At 40.3% G+C, this 18,264-nt stretch overlaps 1 protein-coding gene across 6 annotated transcripts in view; it reads right to left on the minus strand.

Moving 5' to 3' along the window:
• Positions 1–3,214: 3,214 nt before the first annotated feature.
• Positions 3,215–18,264, minus strand: part of usp48 (ubiquitin specific peptidase 48) — a 156,365-nt gene continuing 141,315 nt past the window's right edge. For 3 of the 6 annotated variants that reach the window (XR_006309251.1, XR_006309252.1, XR_006309254.1), the window contains 5 exons: positions 16,133–16,258; positions 12,540–12,588; positions 12,049–12,075; positions 11,790–11,968; positions 7,040–7,851 (listed from right to left, as the gene is read on the minus strand). Coding sequence is in view for 2 of the 6 variants with exons in the window: in XM_043675525.1 (XP_043531460.1) it covers positions 7,829–7,851; positions 12,049–12,075; positions 12,540–12,588; positions 16,133–16,258 (225 nt within the window). In the remaining 4 variants the exon portion in view is untranslated. Of the gene's footprint in view, positions 3,611–7,039; positions 7,852–11,789; positions 11,969–12,048; positions 12,076–12,539; positions 12,589–16,132; positions 16,259–18,264 lie in introns of those variants that run through there. The other 3 variants (XM_043675525.1, XM_043675526.1, XR_006309253.1) reach the window with 2 other exon arrangements.

An 18,264-nucleotide genomic window follows, 5' to 3' on the forward strand; every position in this document is an offset into this window, starting at 1 on the left:
AATTCAAAAGTAGCTTAAGGGAAATTGTAAATTGTGAACTTGGAGCCATGGTTATGATTCCATTATGATGGTCCTTTAAATTAAATTTAAACTCAAAAATATAAAGGGATGGTCAGAGGCCTTGTGGCACAGAGGTAGAATCCCTGCCTCTGGGCCAGAACACCAGGGTTCAAGTTCCACCAGCTCCACAGGTGTGTCATAATCTACCCTGAACAGGCTGTTTACAGATACCTGGGGAGTGATTGTCCTCTGAATGCCCTGGTTTAGAGTCATACAGCATGGAAACAGGCCCATCAGCTCAACTTGTCCATTGCCAATCACATTTTCTAAACTTGACTTTATCCCTCTAAACTTTTCTTATTTGTGTATTTGTCCAAATGTCTTTAAAATGTTATTATACCCCTCTCTAACATTTCCTCTGGCAGCTCATTCCATGCACGTACTACTCTGTGAAAAAGTTGCCCCACATGTCCCCTTTAAATCTTTCCCCTCTCACCTTAAGCCAATGCCTGTAGTTTTGGACTCTGCTGAAAAAATCTTGGTTTTTCGCCTTATGATTTTGTAAACCTCTACAAGATCACTTCTCAGCCTCCTATGCTCGAGAGAAAAGAAGTCCTAGCCTATTCAGCCTCTCCTTACAATTCAAACCTTCCAGTCTTGGGAACGTGTGTGTAAATTTGTTATGCACCTTTTCCAGTTTAATAACATCCTTCTGTGATGATGCTGCTCCTTTAATGAAGTTATTCTGATGTTTTTTTGTTCTGCTAGGGCCTTTTATTCCTTTTCTCTGCCTTTAATCATTACTCAAACGGTTTCATTTCATTTTCTCTTTCTCTTGCCTCTAACTCAAGCTGCTTCATTCTCTATTGAACTTTAGTCATTTCCAAAGATTCTGATGGTTTCCAGCAAATTTAAATGCCGAGCTATTGCTGTAATTATCTCTCCTTTTCGTACAGACAAAGGTAACTCCAATTCCAGCTTGACTGCCAATTCCAGCAGCTTTGCCTTGTACATCTTTTGTAAAGCCCCCAAAGTCACTTCTTCCACCCCCAGAACACTCTTAGTGATTGAAATAGTCATTACTTCACCAAACACTGTTTAAACCAACCAACGAAACACCAAACACTGTTTCGTTAACCAGTCGCCTCAACAAAAAAAAGCTTGCTAAAACCAAACCAAACCAAAACCTGAACTGGGAGAACTAGCCATTCTACTTACATTGTACGAGTGTTTAAAAAATATTAAAGCTTTCTCAAGCCAATATTTCCTGACATATCGAAATCTCTGCCTTTATGACTCTTCTGAAAAAAAAAACCAAGGACAGAATAACCTTGTTAAAGGAGCAGCATTGTCACACTTCCTATAGTAGGGTGACCAAAATTGCATGCAGTACTTTTGTTACCAATATCTTGTATAGCTGTAACATGACATCCCAACTCCTGTACTCAGTGCTCTGACCTATGAAGATAAGCACGCCGAATGCTTCCTTCTCCACTCGTCTACCCGCGACACCACTGTCAAAGAACAATACACCTGCACCCTTAGGTCTCTCTATTCAACAACACTTACTGTGCAAGTCCTGCGCTGGCTTGTCTTATCAAAATGCAATACCTCACATTTATCGGAATTAAAATTCACCTGCCATTCCTCGGCCCACTGGCCCAGTTGGTCAAGATCCCATTGTATTTTTAGACAATCATTTTCACTGTCCATTATACCACCAATTTTAATTACTTAATTACCAAGCCTCTTACATTCTCATTCAAATAATTTATATAAATGAATGACAGTGGACCCAACATCGATCCTTGGGGCACACTGCTGGTCACACGCCTCCAGTCTAACCAGTTTGGGTTAGAATCACATTTTCTGTGCTGAAAACTAATGCCATTGATGGACAAAGTCAAAAATCACACACATCAGCTGGCAGGACTACATGACAAAAAAATGTAGCTTACCATCTCCTTCCAAGTTTGAGATGTGCATCATATCCTGGCCTTGCCAGTGATACCTACATAAAATGGATTCTGTCCTTAATTCCTCAAGGTTACCCTCTTTCTCCAGCATTATATTACCTGTAATCTACTCTATACTATCTCCCTCTTCTTTCTCTCCCAGAAATATTTTATACTTCATTTTTTGCCACAAGGTTTCAGCTTGTACCACATTAACTTCTTAGCACTCACAGCTCAAGGTTATTGATCATTCCCTATGTATTTACACACAATGTTGTAATTTTGACCTCATTCTGGTCTTTCTTACTGGGGACCCCCCCCCATCATGTGTATCTCCGTATCTGCAGCACTATGATAGTACAATGGGCGCAAATAACTGCAACACTCCATTTCTTTTCACTCATTGGTGGAACCAATGCCTCACAGCAAGGTTTTGACATCTTTTGTGGCAAGCCAGATGCATCCCTGAGCTGTGTGTTATTTAAAAACATTATATCAACATTTTTAACTTTTCCCTTTCTGAATGCTTTGTTAAAGACTCTCAGATGTTCTTAAAGTACATGGAGTCAGATCACAGAGCAGTGAATAGAGGCAGAACACATTTGAGGGGCTGACTGTCCTATTTTAAACCAATGACCAATCCTAACCCATACTACAGGTCCTACAAGCACCAGTTGACACTTATTGTCCAGTATATAATCATGTGACAATACACCCCTTGAGTTCATGACTTTTGTTATCCTTTGTGATAATTTTCTAATTTCATTCCTATACAACCCCACATCTGACTAAGATTATGCCCCTTTGTTTTGACATCTTATGTGAGTATAATATCTGTAAGCTTTCCCTCATTCTCCTTCTTGACTTGTACACAACGTTCAACAGCACCACCCTCATCCAACAGTCATCTATCTGGGTAGCTCTCTTCACTGTCAGAGAGAGAGTTCTAATACCATTGGGAGTCAACTTGAGTATTTAATTACTGTGTTTTGAAGCCTAAAGGACTGGTTATGCTGTTTTGCAACACAGTAAAACAAAACCACCACTGATGATAATCTCATAGTTTTCTTGATGATTCATCTTGGAAACAATATGATTTGTATTTCAGGTGTTGTTTACGGGTTGGCTACCAGTGATCCAATTGAGCAATTCAGCCGGTTATGCCTTTTATGATTTAGAAAATCACAAGACATAATGTGTAATCAATGTTAGCTTAACATTTTAATTATGTTGAACTCCTGTTAGATGAAAGCAATTTATAAAGGTACAAGTTATGGGACATGACGCACCACATTAACTAAAATGATAGAAAATGTTATTTGTTTGATTTATGGTATAAATGTCAGGACGATCATTTATGTTCTTTTTTCACTGAATATTAAGCACATCTTCACCAGCACGTATACATGAACATACAACAGGCTCCAGTAAAACACATCTAGGGTGTCAGTTTCCTGTTTGGTAGACTTAGTCCAGAAATTTCCACAGCACTGAACAGAGATTTCCCCAGAGTTACAAATTGTTGTTCAGCATATTCTTCTCATGTTATTTATTGCCACGTGAGGGGACAGTGATATATCTAGGGTTGTTCAGAGGTGCGAGAAATAATGTACATAGGCAGACACACTTGCAAAACTACTGCAGATGCTGCAAATCTGAAAAACAAAAAAAAATACAGGAAATACTCAATTGGTCTGCCACTTGTGGAGAAACAGAATTAAAGTTTGAGGATGAAGTTAGAAATGTAGCAGGTTTAAATTAAATATAGTTAAGGGGTGGGGAGCAAAGAACAAAAAGGAGTCAGTCAGTGTTAGGATGGAAATTAGATGACAAATGGCTAATGGATATATGGGAGAAGGTGAAAATGAGGCAAATTAGAAATCAAAATATAGGCCAAAGGGTAGTGATAAATGGCAACAGCATCTAAGAAATACAAACCCTCAATTTTTTGTTTAGGATAGCATAGAGCTCTATTGAATTTAATCATTTATTGTCAGATGTATTCAATATAACATAGTGAAAGTTTATACTGTTGCCATACATTGGCACCATTCTCATCAACTTCAAATAGAATAAAAGATAAAGAAAAATAACTTAAAGACAATCCAACTTTTCCTTCTCTGCTGCTACTGTCCTGTTCCAGGCTTCACCAGCCCATACCATTGGAATTAGCTGGCCAACATTATACTCTTCCAGAAAAAAGGAAGTTAAGCAATTTTAAGCAGTCATAGACCAAGACAAGGTAGAGATAAAGGCTACAAAGATTGCCTTCCCAGTACAGAGTTCAATATACAGAGGAACCTCAATTATCCGAATGACACAGGTGGGCAGTATTTTGTTTGGATAATCGAATGCTGGATTCCACAGTTTAGACAAGCATCGGGACCTCGTGATCTTGTCTGGATAATCAGAAATTTGGATAATCGAATGCTGGATAATAGAGGTTCCTTTGCATTCCTGACCTAATATCAGTGTGTCTTATATACACTGATTTGAGGGGCTGACTGTCCTATTTTATGCAAAGGAGTTCTTTATGTTTGTAAAGGACGAGGAAATAAGCTCAAATGTGAAGTAAAACTAACCTCAAGCTCAGCTATGGACTGCAGGGAGAGGTAATCATCCTGACCTCTTGGATAGATAATACTGATCAACCGGTTTAGATATACCTCTGGAGCAGGTGGGATTTGAACTCAAGCCTGCTGGCTCAGAAACTTGACACTGCCATTGTGCTAACAGAGCCTCTCTGACATCTTGGTACCCATCCTGTACTCATTGGTTACAGATGTTCAAACAAGGGGATTGATACGAGGGAAATAGAAGTACCCATAAATAAGCCATAGGAACGTGTGTTCAGAGACAGGGGACAGTGCTCAGCTGTTTGCTGGATTCTTCAGGTGGAAAGTGGTCCTGGAAGATGACTGGGGGAGAAAGAGTGCTCTCCCATTTTGGTTAAAGATCACAAAGTTGTTATTGCAAGCTCTTCAGGTCAACATACTTGGTGTCAATGGTCTAAGCATCCTCCAGTGTGAGTGAACTAGTCTTAACTGCCACAAGTAGCTAATGCATCAATAGCTAAGCTGTCGCTTTTTAATAAGCTACCTTAAAATTGCTTATAAATGATGACCTATCTTAGATATCTGTGGCCCTTGAAAGTTATCAGAACCATGACTTTTGACACCAGCTTATTCACAATATACATTTACATGAGGAAACTACAGGTCATATCTCCAAGTTTGCACATGCAAGGTTGGGTGGGAGTGTTTGCTGTGGGAGGCACTTGTGTGTGATGTGGACAAGTTAAGTGGGCACACACACGACAGTAATACAATGCAGATAAGTGAGAGATGATCCAGTTTGGTAGCAAAAATAGGTAGGCAGATTACCTGAATGGCAATAGGTTGGGAAAGGTGCAACGAGACCAGAGTGTCCTCATACACCAGTCACAAATTCTTGGTCTTTACATATTCACAAAGTTAAAGCATCTAAATGTCTAAACTAAGTACAGTCCAAAAATATACTTCAACCTCTCCTGAGCCAACTGCAATCAATTATCATGCTATACAAATAGAAACTTATTTGATATAAAAAGGCAAAAGTGTTCAAGAGATTTGAGCAATTTATTGGTAAAGTTTTGCTCTGGTAATGCAGGACCTGCAGCGTTGATCGCTACAGAGTACAGCTGAGAAATGGCTCCAGACACTGTCACTTGGATTTCCATGTTCAGGGTTCTCCAAAAGCCTACATGTGATTGGACAAGCTTCAAGCTTATAGCAGTAAGTGATAATGTCATGAGAGGAAGAAGCAGAGGCTTTGACAAATGCTCTCCCGAGATGTAAATCCCAGAAGCTAAAGGAACTAGAGTTTAATTCTGAAATGTGGAAAAAATGTGTCTTGATCATAGTGATCATGAAACCATAGGATTATCTTAATCTGGTTTACTAATGTCCTTCATGACATGAAATCTATTATCCTTGACACCTGGCTGACATTTGATTCCAGACCTGCAGCTAGGAAGGCAGTGGTATAGATGTAATGTTACTGAAGGAGTAATCTAGACCCCCAGGTTAATGCTCTGGGGGCATAGGTTTGGATCCCATGTAATAGTTTGAATAATAATAGAAACTCAATTTAGATTAGATTTTAGATTACATTACAGTGTGGAAACAGGCCCTTCGGCCCAACAAGAAACTCAATTTCTGTTCTTCTATTTCTAGCTAGCTTTTTCACTAATTTTTGCCCATTAATTTAAAAATCTTTTTTGCTGTATTTTTATATTCTGTCCAAACTGACCTACCATTACCTAACTATATGCTTTTTAAGTTTGATACTATCTTTATTTCTAGTTAAATACATATTGGGGGGAAGGATGATCCCTTGGAATTTTTGTCATTGGAAGGCAGCTACTCTGTGTATTCTAAAATAACCCCTTAAATCACTACCTCTGCACTTTAACATGCCATTTCATTTTAGCCAGCTCTTCATTGATTCCCTCACAATTGTCCTTACTGAAATGTAAAGAAATTGTTTAGGACTCACTTCTCTCTCTCTCAAACTGCTCCAGAACATGATGTGCTGAGGAGTTAACTTGAAAATATTCTATAAACTCCTCAAAGTTACCTTTGCACAGCAATCTTTTTCCAGTCCATAAGCAGATTAAGTTTTGACTTCACTGATGATTGAGATTTAAATCTCAATGGCATTTTATGATATGGTATGAAACTATATCATAAGCAGCAATTACGATGGTTGTCGTAATTAATATTTATTCATCACAGACAATCTTCTGTTTTGCAAAATATACACACAGATTGATCCAGGCTGTGATGTGTTGAGCACCTTCATGCCTCTCATCTTAAAAAAACACCTCATTTTCTATAACCATCTGCTCTTTTATTTGGTACAGTAAAGATAAGCAATATAACAATTCTAGTAGATTTATCAAGATAGCATTTTTACCACAGCATTTCTACAACAAACGCAATTTGCACAACCCTTTTAACAGGATTTGGAAAAACCTATTTCAGCACACTTTCAATTCTCTTCCAAGCAAAAGGCCGTATCAAAAAACAAAACAGTAAAATGTATTAAATCAAGAAGCATTGCATTTATTTACAGCACTTCAGTGGTCCTAGTACAATATTACTCGGATATATCAGGAAACATTAATGTAATTAATGCAGGCAACTATTTTACTGTGTACACAGTTTACAAGTTGCAAGGAACAACCTGAACAAGGATACTCATAGAACATTAAATTTGTTCATTTTGTTCTTGCATATTTTACATTTTGAAATGCAGTAGTGACTTGTTAATTTGATGTGTTAAACAATTTATATAACTCAGTATTAACACATATTGACAGTTAGGTTGATGTGTCATTCTAAGCAAAAATCAACTTTTAAGTGTGTGATGACATCACAGGAGAAAAAGTTAATTATTGGCCTCATGGTAAATAGCAACTTGCCAACAGTTGAGCGTGCTCAAGGAAGAAACTTTACATCAAACAGCTTGATCAGAACAGGCATCAAGACACTATTCTGGCTTCAAATACATTTTTAGACACAGTGAATCGAAGGGGATTTTCTCTCTCAACACCAATGATCTGGTCACTCTGAAATGTCAAGGCAGCATCGAAACGGGTTTATTTTCCTCTATTGCTCCATCAACTGAATTCAAGACACTGTGCATTTTTGCATAAAAAGGCAGGAGATACAAGCAAACTTTAAGACTGGTCCTTTCTTTTTAAAAGTATAAACCAAGTCAATGCATGTCCTGTATGCTTGGTGCAATGTTTGAGCAACTTCACCTTTGTCCTTCCTTATTGCATAACTTTTCACTCAGCTGTCCACAGCAATTTTCATTTGCTCAGTGGCTCAGTGGCCCAGTAGACCAGTACCTGCAACAAGAACCAAAGACAGATTACTCATTTGCTGTGACCAGCCAGATAATGCAATCGATGGCTCAGTAGTTCAGTTTATACATATTCGTACAAACAAAGCCAGCACAAGTGGCGGGCTGTCTCGGTCATGAGCTCCATTGGAAAATCATCTGAGTCATATTCATATCAAAGGGATCAAAACTTAATACTAGCATAATGATATCAGGAACCAGACATACTGATGTAGAACTTTTGCAAATGCTATACGTAGTGCTGATGAGGCCACCATTGGAGGATTGCGTACACTTTTGGTCTCCTATTGAAGGAAGGATATACCTGCGTTGAACTGCTTCACAAGGTTAATTCCTGGGAAGAAGGGTGTTCTGACACGGGTGTTTAGCAGGTTGATCTATACTCACTGGAGTTTAAAAGAATGAAAGGTTATCGGATTGAAAATTAAGATTGAGTAGATTTGATGGGCTAGATTCTGAACAGGATATCACCCCTCATGGGGCAATCAGGTATTTGGAGCCTAGTTTCAGGTCAAGGGGTCACCCATTTAAGGTGACAATGAAAACTTTTTTTTTTTGAGGCTGGTCATGTCTTGGAATTTCTACCTCAGAGAGCATGGAAATGGAACCATGAAATATATCGGAGAATGAGATGGACAGACTCTTCAACGAGGGGAGGTGCAGTGGTATTATAGCTAGACTATTAATCCAGAAACTCAACTCATGTTCTGGGGGACTCAGGTTTGAATCTCACTACAGCAGATGGTGGCATTTGAATTCAATTTTAAAATTCTGTAATTAAGATAACCATGAAACCATTGTTGATAGTCAGAAAACCCCACTGACTCACTAATGTCCTTCAGGGAAGGAAATCTGCCATCCTTACATGGTCTGGCCATTATGTGACTCGAAACTTACAGAAATGTTGTTCACCCTCAACTGCTGTCAAAGAGCCGAACAAGCCACAGAATTGGGCCAATTGCTATTAAGTCTCAACAAAGAAATGAAACCAGATGGATGACCAGGCATTTACCTAGGCACCTGAAAGGACAACGGCAGAAACAGTCCTGTTGACCCTGCAAAATCCACCTTACTAACATCTGGGGGTTAGTACAAATTGGGAGAACCGTTTTAGACTGGTAAAACAACAGCCTGACAGTCATACTCTTAGAATCCAAACCTGACAGATAAAGCCCCAGACATCATCCCGAGATATGTCCTGGCCACTGGCAGGATAGACCCAGAAGAGGTGGTGGCACAGTAATTATACAGTTAGAAGAGAGTTGCTCTAGGAGTCCTACACATGACTCTGTGATCCATGGAATCTTATGGCTTCCGGTTAAGCAGGAGCAAGGAAACTTCCTGATTACCACATACTGCCCTCCCTTGGCTGACAAACAACAGTGTTCACACTTAGAGGAAACACTGAGGGTGACAAGGGCACAAAATGTACCCTTGGTGAGTGATTTCAATGTCCACCAAAAATGGCTCGGTAGCAACAATGCTGATCGAGCCAGTTTGGTCCTAAAGGACATGGCTGCTAGACTGGGTCTGTGGTAGCTGGCGAGGGAAAAACATACTCTTTTATCCTTACTAATCTTCCATGATGCATGTCAATGACAGTATCAATAAGAGTGACTACTGCACAGCCCTGGTGGAGACAAAGTCCTGCCCTCACATTAACACTACCCTCCATCGTTCTGTGTGGCACTATCACAGTGCTAAATGGATCAGACTTTGAACAGATCTGGCAACACAAGATGGGGCATTTATGTGGTGCTGTGGGCCATCAACAGCAGAACTGTGCTCCAGCACAATCTGCAAACTCTTGAATGGCATATTCCCCAGTCAACCATTACCATCAACTCAGGGGATCAACCCTGGTTCAATCGAGAGTGTGAGAGCGCACTCCAGGAGCAGCACCAGGCATACATTAAAAATCAGGTGTTAATCTGGTGAAGCTACCAATCAAGGCTACTTGTGTGCTAAACAGCACAAGCAGCAAGTGAAAGACGAAACTGAATGATTCCACAACCAATAATGGATCAGATGGTTTTCTGCTGTCAAAGGGCTGAACAAGCTACAGAATTGTGCCAATTGCTATTAATGGCTCTGCAGTCCTGTCCCATACAGTCATGAATGGTGGCACACAATTAAATAACTCACTGGAAACAGCAACTCCACAAATACACCCATCCACAATGATGGACAAGCCCATCAGTGCAAAAGATAAGGCTGAAGCATTTACAGCAAACTTCAGCCACAAGTTCCAAGTGGCTTATCCATCTCTGCTTTCTCCAGTGGTCCCCAGCATTACAGACACCAGTCTTCAGCAATTCCATTCAAGAAATAGTTGGAGGCAGTAGATACCCCAAAGGCTATTGGCCCTGACAACATCCCCGCAATAGTGCTGAAGACAGGGGATGAAACGTTTGCAACAAAAACTTCCAGCTCGGCGAACAGAACCACAGCAGTGCTGAAGACTTGTGCTCCAGAATATGCAACTCCCCTAGCCAAGCTGTTCCAGTACAGTTCAACACTAGCATCCACCTGGCAATGTGGAAAATGCAGAGTATGTCCTGTACACAAAAAAACAGGACAATCCAATTTTGCTAATTAGAGCCCCATCAATCTACTCTCCATCATTCAGTAAAGTGATGGAAGGTGTTATCAGTGCTATCAAGCAGCACCTGCTCAGCAATAACCTGCACAGTGACACCCAGTTTGGGTTCTGTTAGAGCCATTCAGCTCCTGATCTCATTACAACCTTGGTTCAAACATGGACAAAAGAGCTGAATTCCAGAGGTGAGGTGAGAGTGACAGCCCTTGACATCAAGGCTGCATTTAACCGAGTTTGGCATCAAGGAGCCCCTCAGAACTGGAGTCCATGGGAATCAGGGATAAACTGTCTGCTGGTTGAAGTCATACCTGCTACTTTGGAAGATATTTGTGGTTGCTGGAGGTCAGTCATTTCAGCAGAAGTTCCTCAGGGTAGTGTCCTTGGCATAACCATTTTCAGGTGCTTCAATGACCTTCCCTCCACCATAAGGTCAAAAGTGGTGATTGTGCAATGTTCTGTACCATTCACCACTCCTCAGACACTGAAGCAGTCCAAGATCTGGACAATATCAAGACTTGAGCTGACAAGTGACAAATAACATTCTTGCCACAAAAATGCAGGCAATTACTATGTCCAATAAGAGACAATGTTAACTATTGCCTTTTAACATTCAACGTTGATACCATCAGTCAATCCGCCACGAAGAATATCCTGGGAGTTACCACTGACCAGAAACACAATTGGAGTCACCACAAACAGAGTGGCTACCAGAGCAGGTAAGAGGCAAGGAACACTCACTCCTGACTCCCCGAAGCCTGACCACAAGGCACAAGTCAGGAATGTGATGGAACACTCCCCACTTGCCTGGATGAGAGCAGCGTCAACAACACTCAAGAATCTTGACACTGCCCAGAACAAATAAGCCCGCTTGATTGGCACCATGTCCACACCCGCTGCATCAATGCTCAGTAGCAGCAGTACGAACTCAAGACGCAGTGCAGAAATTCACAAAATATCCTTGGACACCACTTTCCAAATCCACAATCATTTCCATCTCCAAGGACAAAGGCAGTAAATACTTGGCAACACCACCATTTGCAAGATCCCCTCTAAGTCAATCACCATCCTGACTTGGAAATATATTGCTGTTCCTTCACTGTCACTCGGTCAAAATCCTGGAATTCCTCTCCTGAGGGCATTGTAGGTCTACCAAAAGGACGTGGACTGCAGTGGTTCACGAGGCAGCTGACCACAACCTTCTCAAGGGCAGCTGGGAACATTCAATAAATGCTGGCCACCAGTGACACCCATATCCCACGAGTGAATAAAAAGAAAGCTTTAGGGTTATGGAGAGCAAACAGGAAAGTACAGTAGATCAAACCTACCACGATGATAAGAAGAATGGAAGAGGTCGAGGGGTGTGTAGTCAACTCCTGCTTCTATTTATGCTTTACTTGGTATAGTTATACTTGAAGTGCCAATCCCAAAACCTGTCCAGGTGATACTCCAGTATATTGACATTTATAACCTGGTCTGCTGCCTTTTGGTACATTGCTACCCATATCTAAAACGATAAAGGACCCAGGTGACATAGCAGACTTCTGTAAGCCACAAAACATATCTGAAAAAAAACTGAAGACTCACCTTTAAAACCCTCTTCAGGCATACATACTGGGAAAAGAGAAAAGTTAATTGTGTGATTAAAAAACTTTTCAATGTCAGATTCTGAACAGAAATCATTGAATGACCAAACTTTATCAATGCCCCACCCTCCTCTCATTTATCTCTCCACCCTGCAGGCACTCTGCCTCTATTCCTGATGAAGGGCTTTTGCCCGAAACGTCGATTTTCCTGCTCCTCGGATGCTGCCTGACCTGCTGCGCTTTTCCAGCACCACATTAATCTAGACTCTGGTTTCCAGCATCTGCAGTCCTTGTTTTTACCAAACTTTATCAACTATAAAACATGAAATTATCTTTGCATTCTTCACTTCTTTAGATGTTCAAAATTTCCACCTTTTAAAGGCAAAAATCAAAATAATTACAGACCACATAGCAAGGTAGATTGTTCAGCAGTAATTTGTAATAGAATGCATAAATTTACATGAATTCAAGAAAACCTTCAAAATTTCCTACCTTGCATTATATCATCCATTGCTGTATAATCAGCAATTGGTTCATCAGCCTTAAGTACAAAAAATAATGAAAGAGAATTTAACTGCTTGCACCTAAACATGCACATTTCATACATTTTTAATGATCAAAGAAATCTGACCAAGTCAAATCTGCTGAGAATCTTGAGATTTTCATAAGGATTCAAAATGAAAGAAACTTATATACAAAATTATTAATGGTACAGAAAACATATTTTTGTACTGCTGGTTTCAAACAGGACATTATAAACTAGTTAGTTTTACCTGGTTTGTGGTTAACCCCCTGGACTCTACAGTACAGGATGAAACTAGTTATCACTGGGAATGTTAGGTTGGGAAGTTTATAAAAATTATTGCACTTGTATAAAGAAGAAAGTGACTCCTCAGAGATATAATGCAGAGCAGCAACAATTGGGATAAAATAAGGATGATTTCAGGTATGACTGCCACAGCTTACCCAGGATCTGAGTTGGAACTCTTGTCAGCTACATGTATAATTCTTTTTTAATACAGATACTGTAGCAATGTTTGGTAGCAATACTAAATTAAAGTTTGTGAGAAGATTTGTAGCTCGGGTGCTCGTTGTTGTGGTCTGTTCGTCGAGCTGGGAATTTGTGTTGCAGACGTTTCATCCCTTGTCTGAAGATTTGTAGCTCGGGTGCTCGTTGTTGTGGTTCTGTTCGTCGAGCTGGGAATTTGTGTTGCAGACGTTTCATCCCTTGTCTAGGTGACATCATCAGTGCTTGGGAGCCTCCTGTGAAGCACTTCTGTGATGTTTCCTCTGGCATTTATAGTGGTTTGTCTCTGCCACTTCCGGTTGTCAGTTCCAGCCGTCCGCTGCAGTGGCCGGTATATTGGGTCCAGGTCGATGTGTTTGTTGATAGAATCTGTGGATGAATGCCATGCCTCTAGGAATTCGCTGGCTGTTCTCTGTTTGGCTTGTCCTACAATAGTAGTGTTGTCCCAGTCGAATTCATGTTGCTTGTCATCCACGTGTGTGGCTACGAAGGATAGCTGGTTGTGTCGTAGTAATCATCAAGAACGTTTCTGAACTGACAGCCAGACTACTATGACCACTAGGACTCATAACAGCACACAAACCAACAGCCACTCTCAGACAACAAAACACCAGGACAAAGGACCAGAGACCCAGCATGAGCAAAACCAACGTAGTGTACAAAATCCCATGCAAGGACTGCACAAAACACTACATAGGACAAACAGGAAGACAGCTAACAACCCGTATCCATGAACACCAACTAGCCATGAAATGACACGACCAGCTATCCTTAGTAGCCACACACGCAGATGACAAGCAACATGAGTTCGACTGGGACAACACTACTATTGTAGGACAAGCCAAACAGAGAACAGTCAGCGAATTCCTAGAGGCATGGCACTCATCCACAGATTCTATCAACATACACATCGACCTGGACCCAATACACCGGCCACTGAAGCGGACGGCTGGAACTGACAACCAGAAGCAGCAGAGACAAACCACTATAAATGCCGGAGGAAACATCACAGAAGTGCTTCACAGGAGGCTCCCAAGCACTGAGGATGTCACCTAGACAGGGGACGAAATGTCTGCAACACAAATTCCCAGCTCGGCGAACAGAACCCCAACATACTAAATTAAAACTATGGCTAATTGTATGTTAGCAAGAAAAGGAACATGCAGATTAACAGAATGGGCAGATGATGTATTACAAAAAATGTGAATTGTACATTAAAAAAAAATCAAATAATTCAACACTTGGATGTCATAGGGTCATAGAGATCTATCATCATAGAAAAAGGCCCATTGTTTTTGACCAATGAGCACTCAATGATTGAACTATTCAAGTCCTATTTTGCAGCACTTGGAACATAGTACTGTATGCCTTGGCATCAAAAGTGCACATCTAAATATTTCTGAAATGTTGAGATTTTCTGCCTCTACTACTTTTACAAGCAAAGTTCCAGATTCTCACCACCCTCTAGGTAGAAAACAAAATTTCTCACCACCTTTCTAAATTTCCTGCCTTCTTCTGTAAATCTTTGCCCCATGGTCATTGATCCCCCCACCAAAGGGATAATTTTTTTTTGTACATCTCAATCGTGTCCCCATTCAGTCTCCTCTCCTCCACAGAAAACAACCCCAGTCTGTCTAATCTCTCTCACAACTGAAACTCTCAAGCACAGACATTCTGGTGACTCTCCTCTGCATCCTCTCCAGTCCTATCATATCCTCAAAATGTGGAATCCAGAACGACACACAATACTCTGACTGTGACTGAATCAATGTTTTATACAATTCCAGCACAAACCTCCCTACTCTGTTCTTCCAGTAATAAAGGCAGGTAACCCATATGTCCCTTTAACTAATTTATCTATCTGTCCTGATGTCTTAAGTGTCCTACCGTTCATCATGTATTCCCTTTCCTTAACACTGCTGAGGAAAGGTTTGATAGTGTAGAGAGATTTGTTTTATGGCTATATCTTCTATCTATATAAATAAGACTAAGTCTATATTTGGCACTTTGCTAGGTTTGACACTGTATGAATATTCTATGAACTATGGAAAAAGTATAGAGTCACTAGAATTATGCAATTATGAGTGAAATGATTATGAAAGACAAAACATAGGTGAAGGTGGACACCAATGAAATATTTCACATCAAAGTTTAATTATCATTAATTGCTATAGACCATAAGACAAAGGAGCAGAAATTAGGCCATTCATCCCATTGAGTCTGCTCCGAAATTCAGTCAGTCGTGGCTGAAAGGTTTCTCAACCCTATTCTCCCATTTTCTCCTGTAACCCTTGATCTTCAAGAATCTATCTATTTCAATCTTGAATATACTCAAGGACCTAGCCTCCACAGCCTTCTGTGGCAATGAACTCCATATACTGCTTCTGCTGGTTGGTAAGTCAGTACAAGAGTCAAGTCAAATTAAAGAGGGAAGTTTGAAGAATCATTTCGTAAGGCACACATTTACTACAAGTAGCAATTGAGACAGGGATTATAATAATTCAAAAATGAAATTAGAAGATTAGAGATGGATAAATACAAATGGTAAGGGGAAGACAGGGCAATTGGGTTGCTGTAGATAGTGACAGGGCTAGAATTATGGCCTTAATAACCCTCTATTGGCAGCAAATTCTATGATTCCACTACATTCAATTTTTGCAGCCTTGTTTGTGGTTTTAATCTAAAGAAAGTTTTCAGGGTCAAAGATAGTGCAAAATGCTGCCAACATACTGCCTTTAATAATTTATATTTTTTTAAATCATCTGGTTACTTGCGGTATTAAATCCTGAGTGATGGAGGGTGTTTTGAAACAAAACCTGGACACAGGTGGATGACTTGAAGACCAGAATGCTACCAAAATGTAATTGAATATAAATTTAACACACATTGAGAAATAAATCACTGAAATTCAGTTTGAGGTGAAACCACTACTAGTCAGTAAGGAAAATAAAATTTGATTCCATATTTATTAATACATTGCCACTAAATCATAATTTTGACAACAAAAAGCAGTTAATACCCATAGTACCAAAATAGCCAATTATTGAATTAAAAATACCTTTAACAGAATGACTGATTCTGGGATAATTCCCAGATTTCCCAGTGTTGCAGTATCATCAGTTAGCATCCGTCCTTCCAGTGACAAATTTTGATCAAATGGTGCAACAGAAAAGGCATGCATGATCTGTAGAAGAGGTGAAAGTAAAGAACAATTTGAAATAAGGAATTTGTGATGTAAACAATCTGATCACCGTCATTGTAAGGATAGGACCCAATATTTCCCCTTGTGTAAATAAATGTACAAATTGCTTGATTATTTACTCAGTGACACCAAATCAGGGAAGACACAGAAATTAACCAATATGAAGGCAAATTCAAAGTTTGGGAGAAGATTTGTAGCTCGGGTGCTCATTGTTGTGGTTCTGTTCGCCGAGCTGGGAATTTGTGTTGCAGACGTTTCGTCCCCTGTCTAGGTGACATCCTCAGTGCTTGGGAGCCTCCTGTGAAGCGCTTCTGTGATGTTTCCTCTGGCATTTATAGTGATTTGTACCTGCCGCTTCCGGTTGTCAGTTCCAGCTGTCCGCTTCAGTGGCCGGTATATTGGGTCCAGGTACATCGACCTGGACCCAATATACCGGCCACTGCAGCGGACAGTGAACTTCGTTAACATGCATATTGATTTTAACCCCATTTACCAAACTCTCAGAAACAGAACCGCAAGTGATATCACCCATAATAGATCAAAACACATAAATAGCAAGCGAGACAGAATACCAATGCTTCATCGGAGGCTCACTGATGTGACCTAGCATGGTGACGAAACGTCTGAGAACAAATCTACCAGCTTACAACCTGATCTTCTCCAAAATCGTATTATTAGAATAAATTATGAAGTCTCATTAGGTGCATTAGTTAGGGGAAATGTAGGGGAATGGGTCTGGGCGGGATGCTCTTCAGAGGATCAGTGTTGACTTGTTGGGCCAAATGGCATGTTTCCACACTGTAGGGATTCTATGATGATAAACTATGATGTTAAAAAGGCATAGATTAATCAGGAATAGAGAATATGGTTTTATTGAAGGTTGTGTCTTACTAACTTTATTGGCTTTTTTGAGGAAATAACAATGAGGATTAGAGAGCCAAGTGGAATGGATATTGTCTACACAGATTTTAGAAAGGAATCTGACAAGTTCCACAGGACAGACCGGTCAGTAAAGACCTTTGGAATATAGGAGCATTTGACATGTTGAATCCAAAACTGGTTCAATTATAGGAACAATGGGTAATGTTAGACAGACGCTTTTGTGAAAGGAAAGCATCTCACTATAAATGGGAGAGTATTGAGAAGGGGCGAGGAAGTGTAGAGTATATGAGTACCTTAGAGTATATGAGCACCGTCCTCAAAAAGGTGATGACAGATAGAGAAGGTGAAGAGACAAATACAATGCTTTCCTTTATTGGGTTAAGTGTTGAATACAAAAGCAGGAATGTAATGCTAGAAATATATTGGACACTGATTAGACCACAGCTGGACAGTTCTGTTATCACATTAAAGGAAGGACACAATTACTCTCGAGAGAATACAAAAGGGAGTTACAGAATATTTCCAAGTCCTGAAATGGCAGCTATGAATTAAGTTTGGAATTTTTAAAAATTCACTTAGTGGGAGATATACATCATTGGCCAGGCCAGCATTTATTGCCTGCCCTAGTTGCCCTTTGAGAAGGTGGACCCACAATGCTAGCACTTATGGAGAAAGTTCCAGCATTTTGACCCAGCAACAATGAAGGAATGGTGATATATTTCCAAGTCAGGATGGCGAGTGGCTTGGAGGGGAATTTAAAGGTGGTGGTGGTGTTCCCATGTATTTGCTGCCCTTGTCCTTCTCAAATGAAGTGAAGTGGTCATGGGCGAAGTCTACACATTAGAACGGAAGGGGCTGTAAGTGAGGTGTACACAATTTTGAGGGGCCTAGATAGGGGACACCGATAAGATCTGTTTCCCCTCGATGAGATGTCAGTTACTACAAGGCACAAATTTAAGTTGATTGTAAAAACATTAGAAAGGACATGAGGTAAAGATGTTTTACCCAGAAGGCAATGAGTATCTGGATTTTGCTACTGGTTTGATAGTGGAGGAAAACACCCTCAACTTGTTTAAAAGGAACCTGGGTTTGAACCTGACGTGCTG

The sequence above is a fragment of the Chiloscyllium plagiosum genome, chromosome 34 (genome assembly GCF_004010195.1).
Source record: "Chiloscyllium plagiosum isolate BGI_BamShark_2017 chromosome 34, ASM401019v2, whole genome shotgun sequence".
NCBI classification, from domain to species: Eukaryota; Metazoa; Chordata; class Chondrichthyes; order Orectolobiformes; family Hemiscylliidae; genus Chiloscyllium; species Chiloscyllium plagiosum.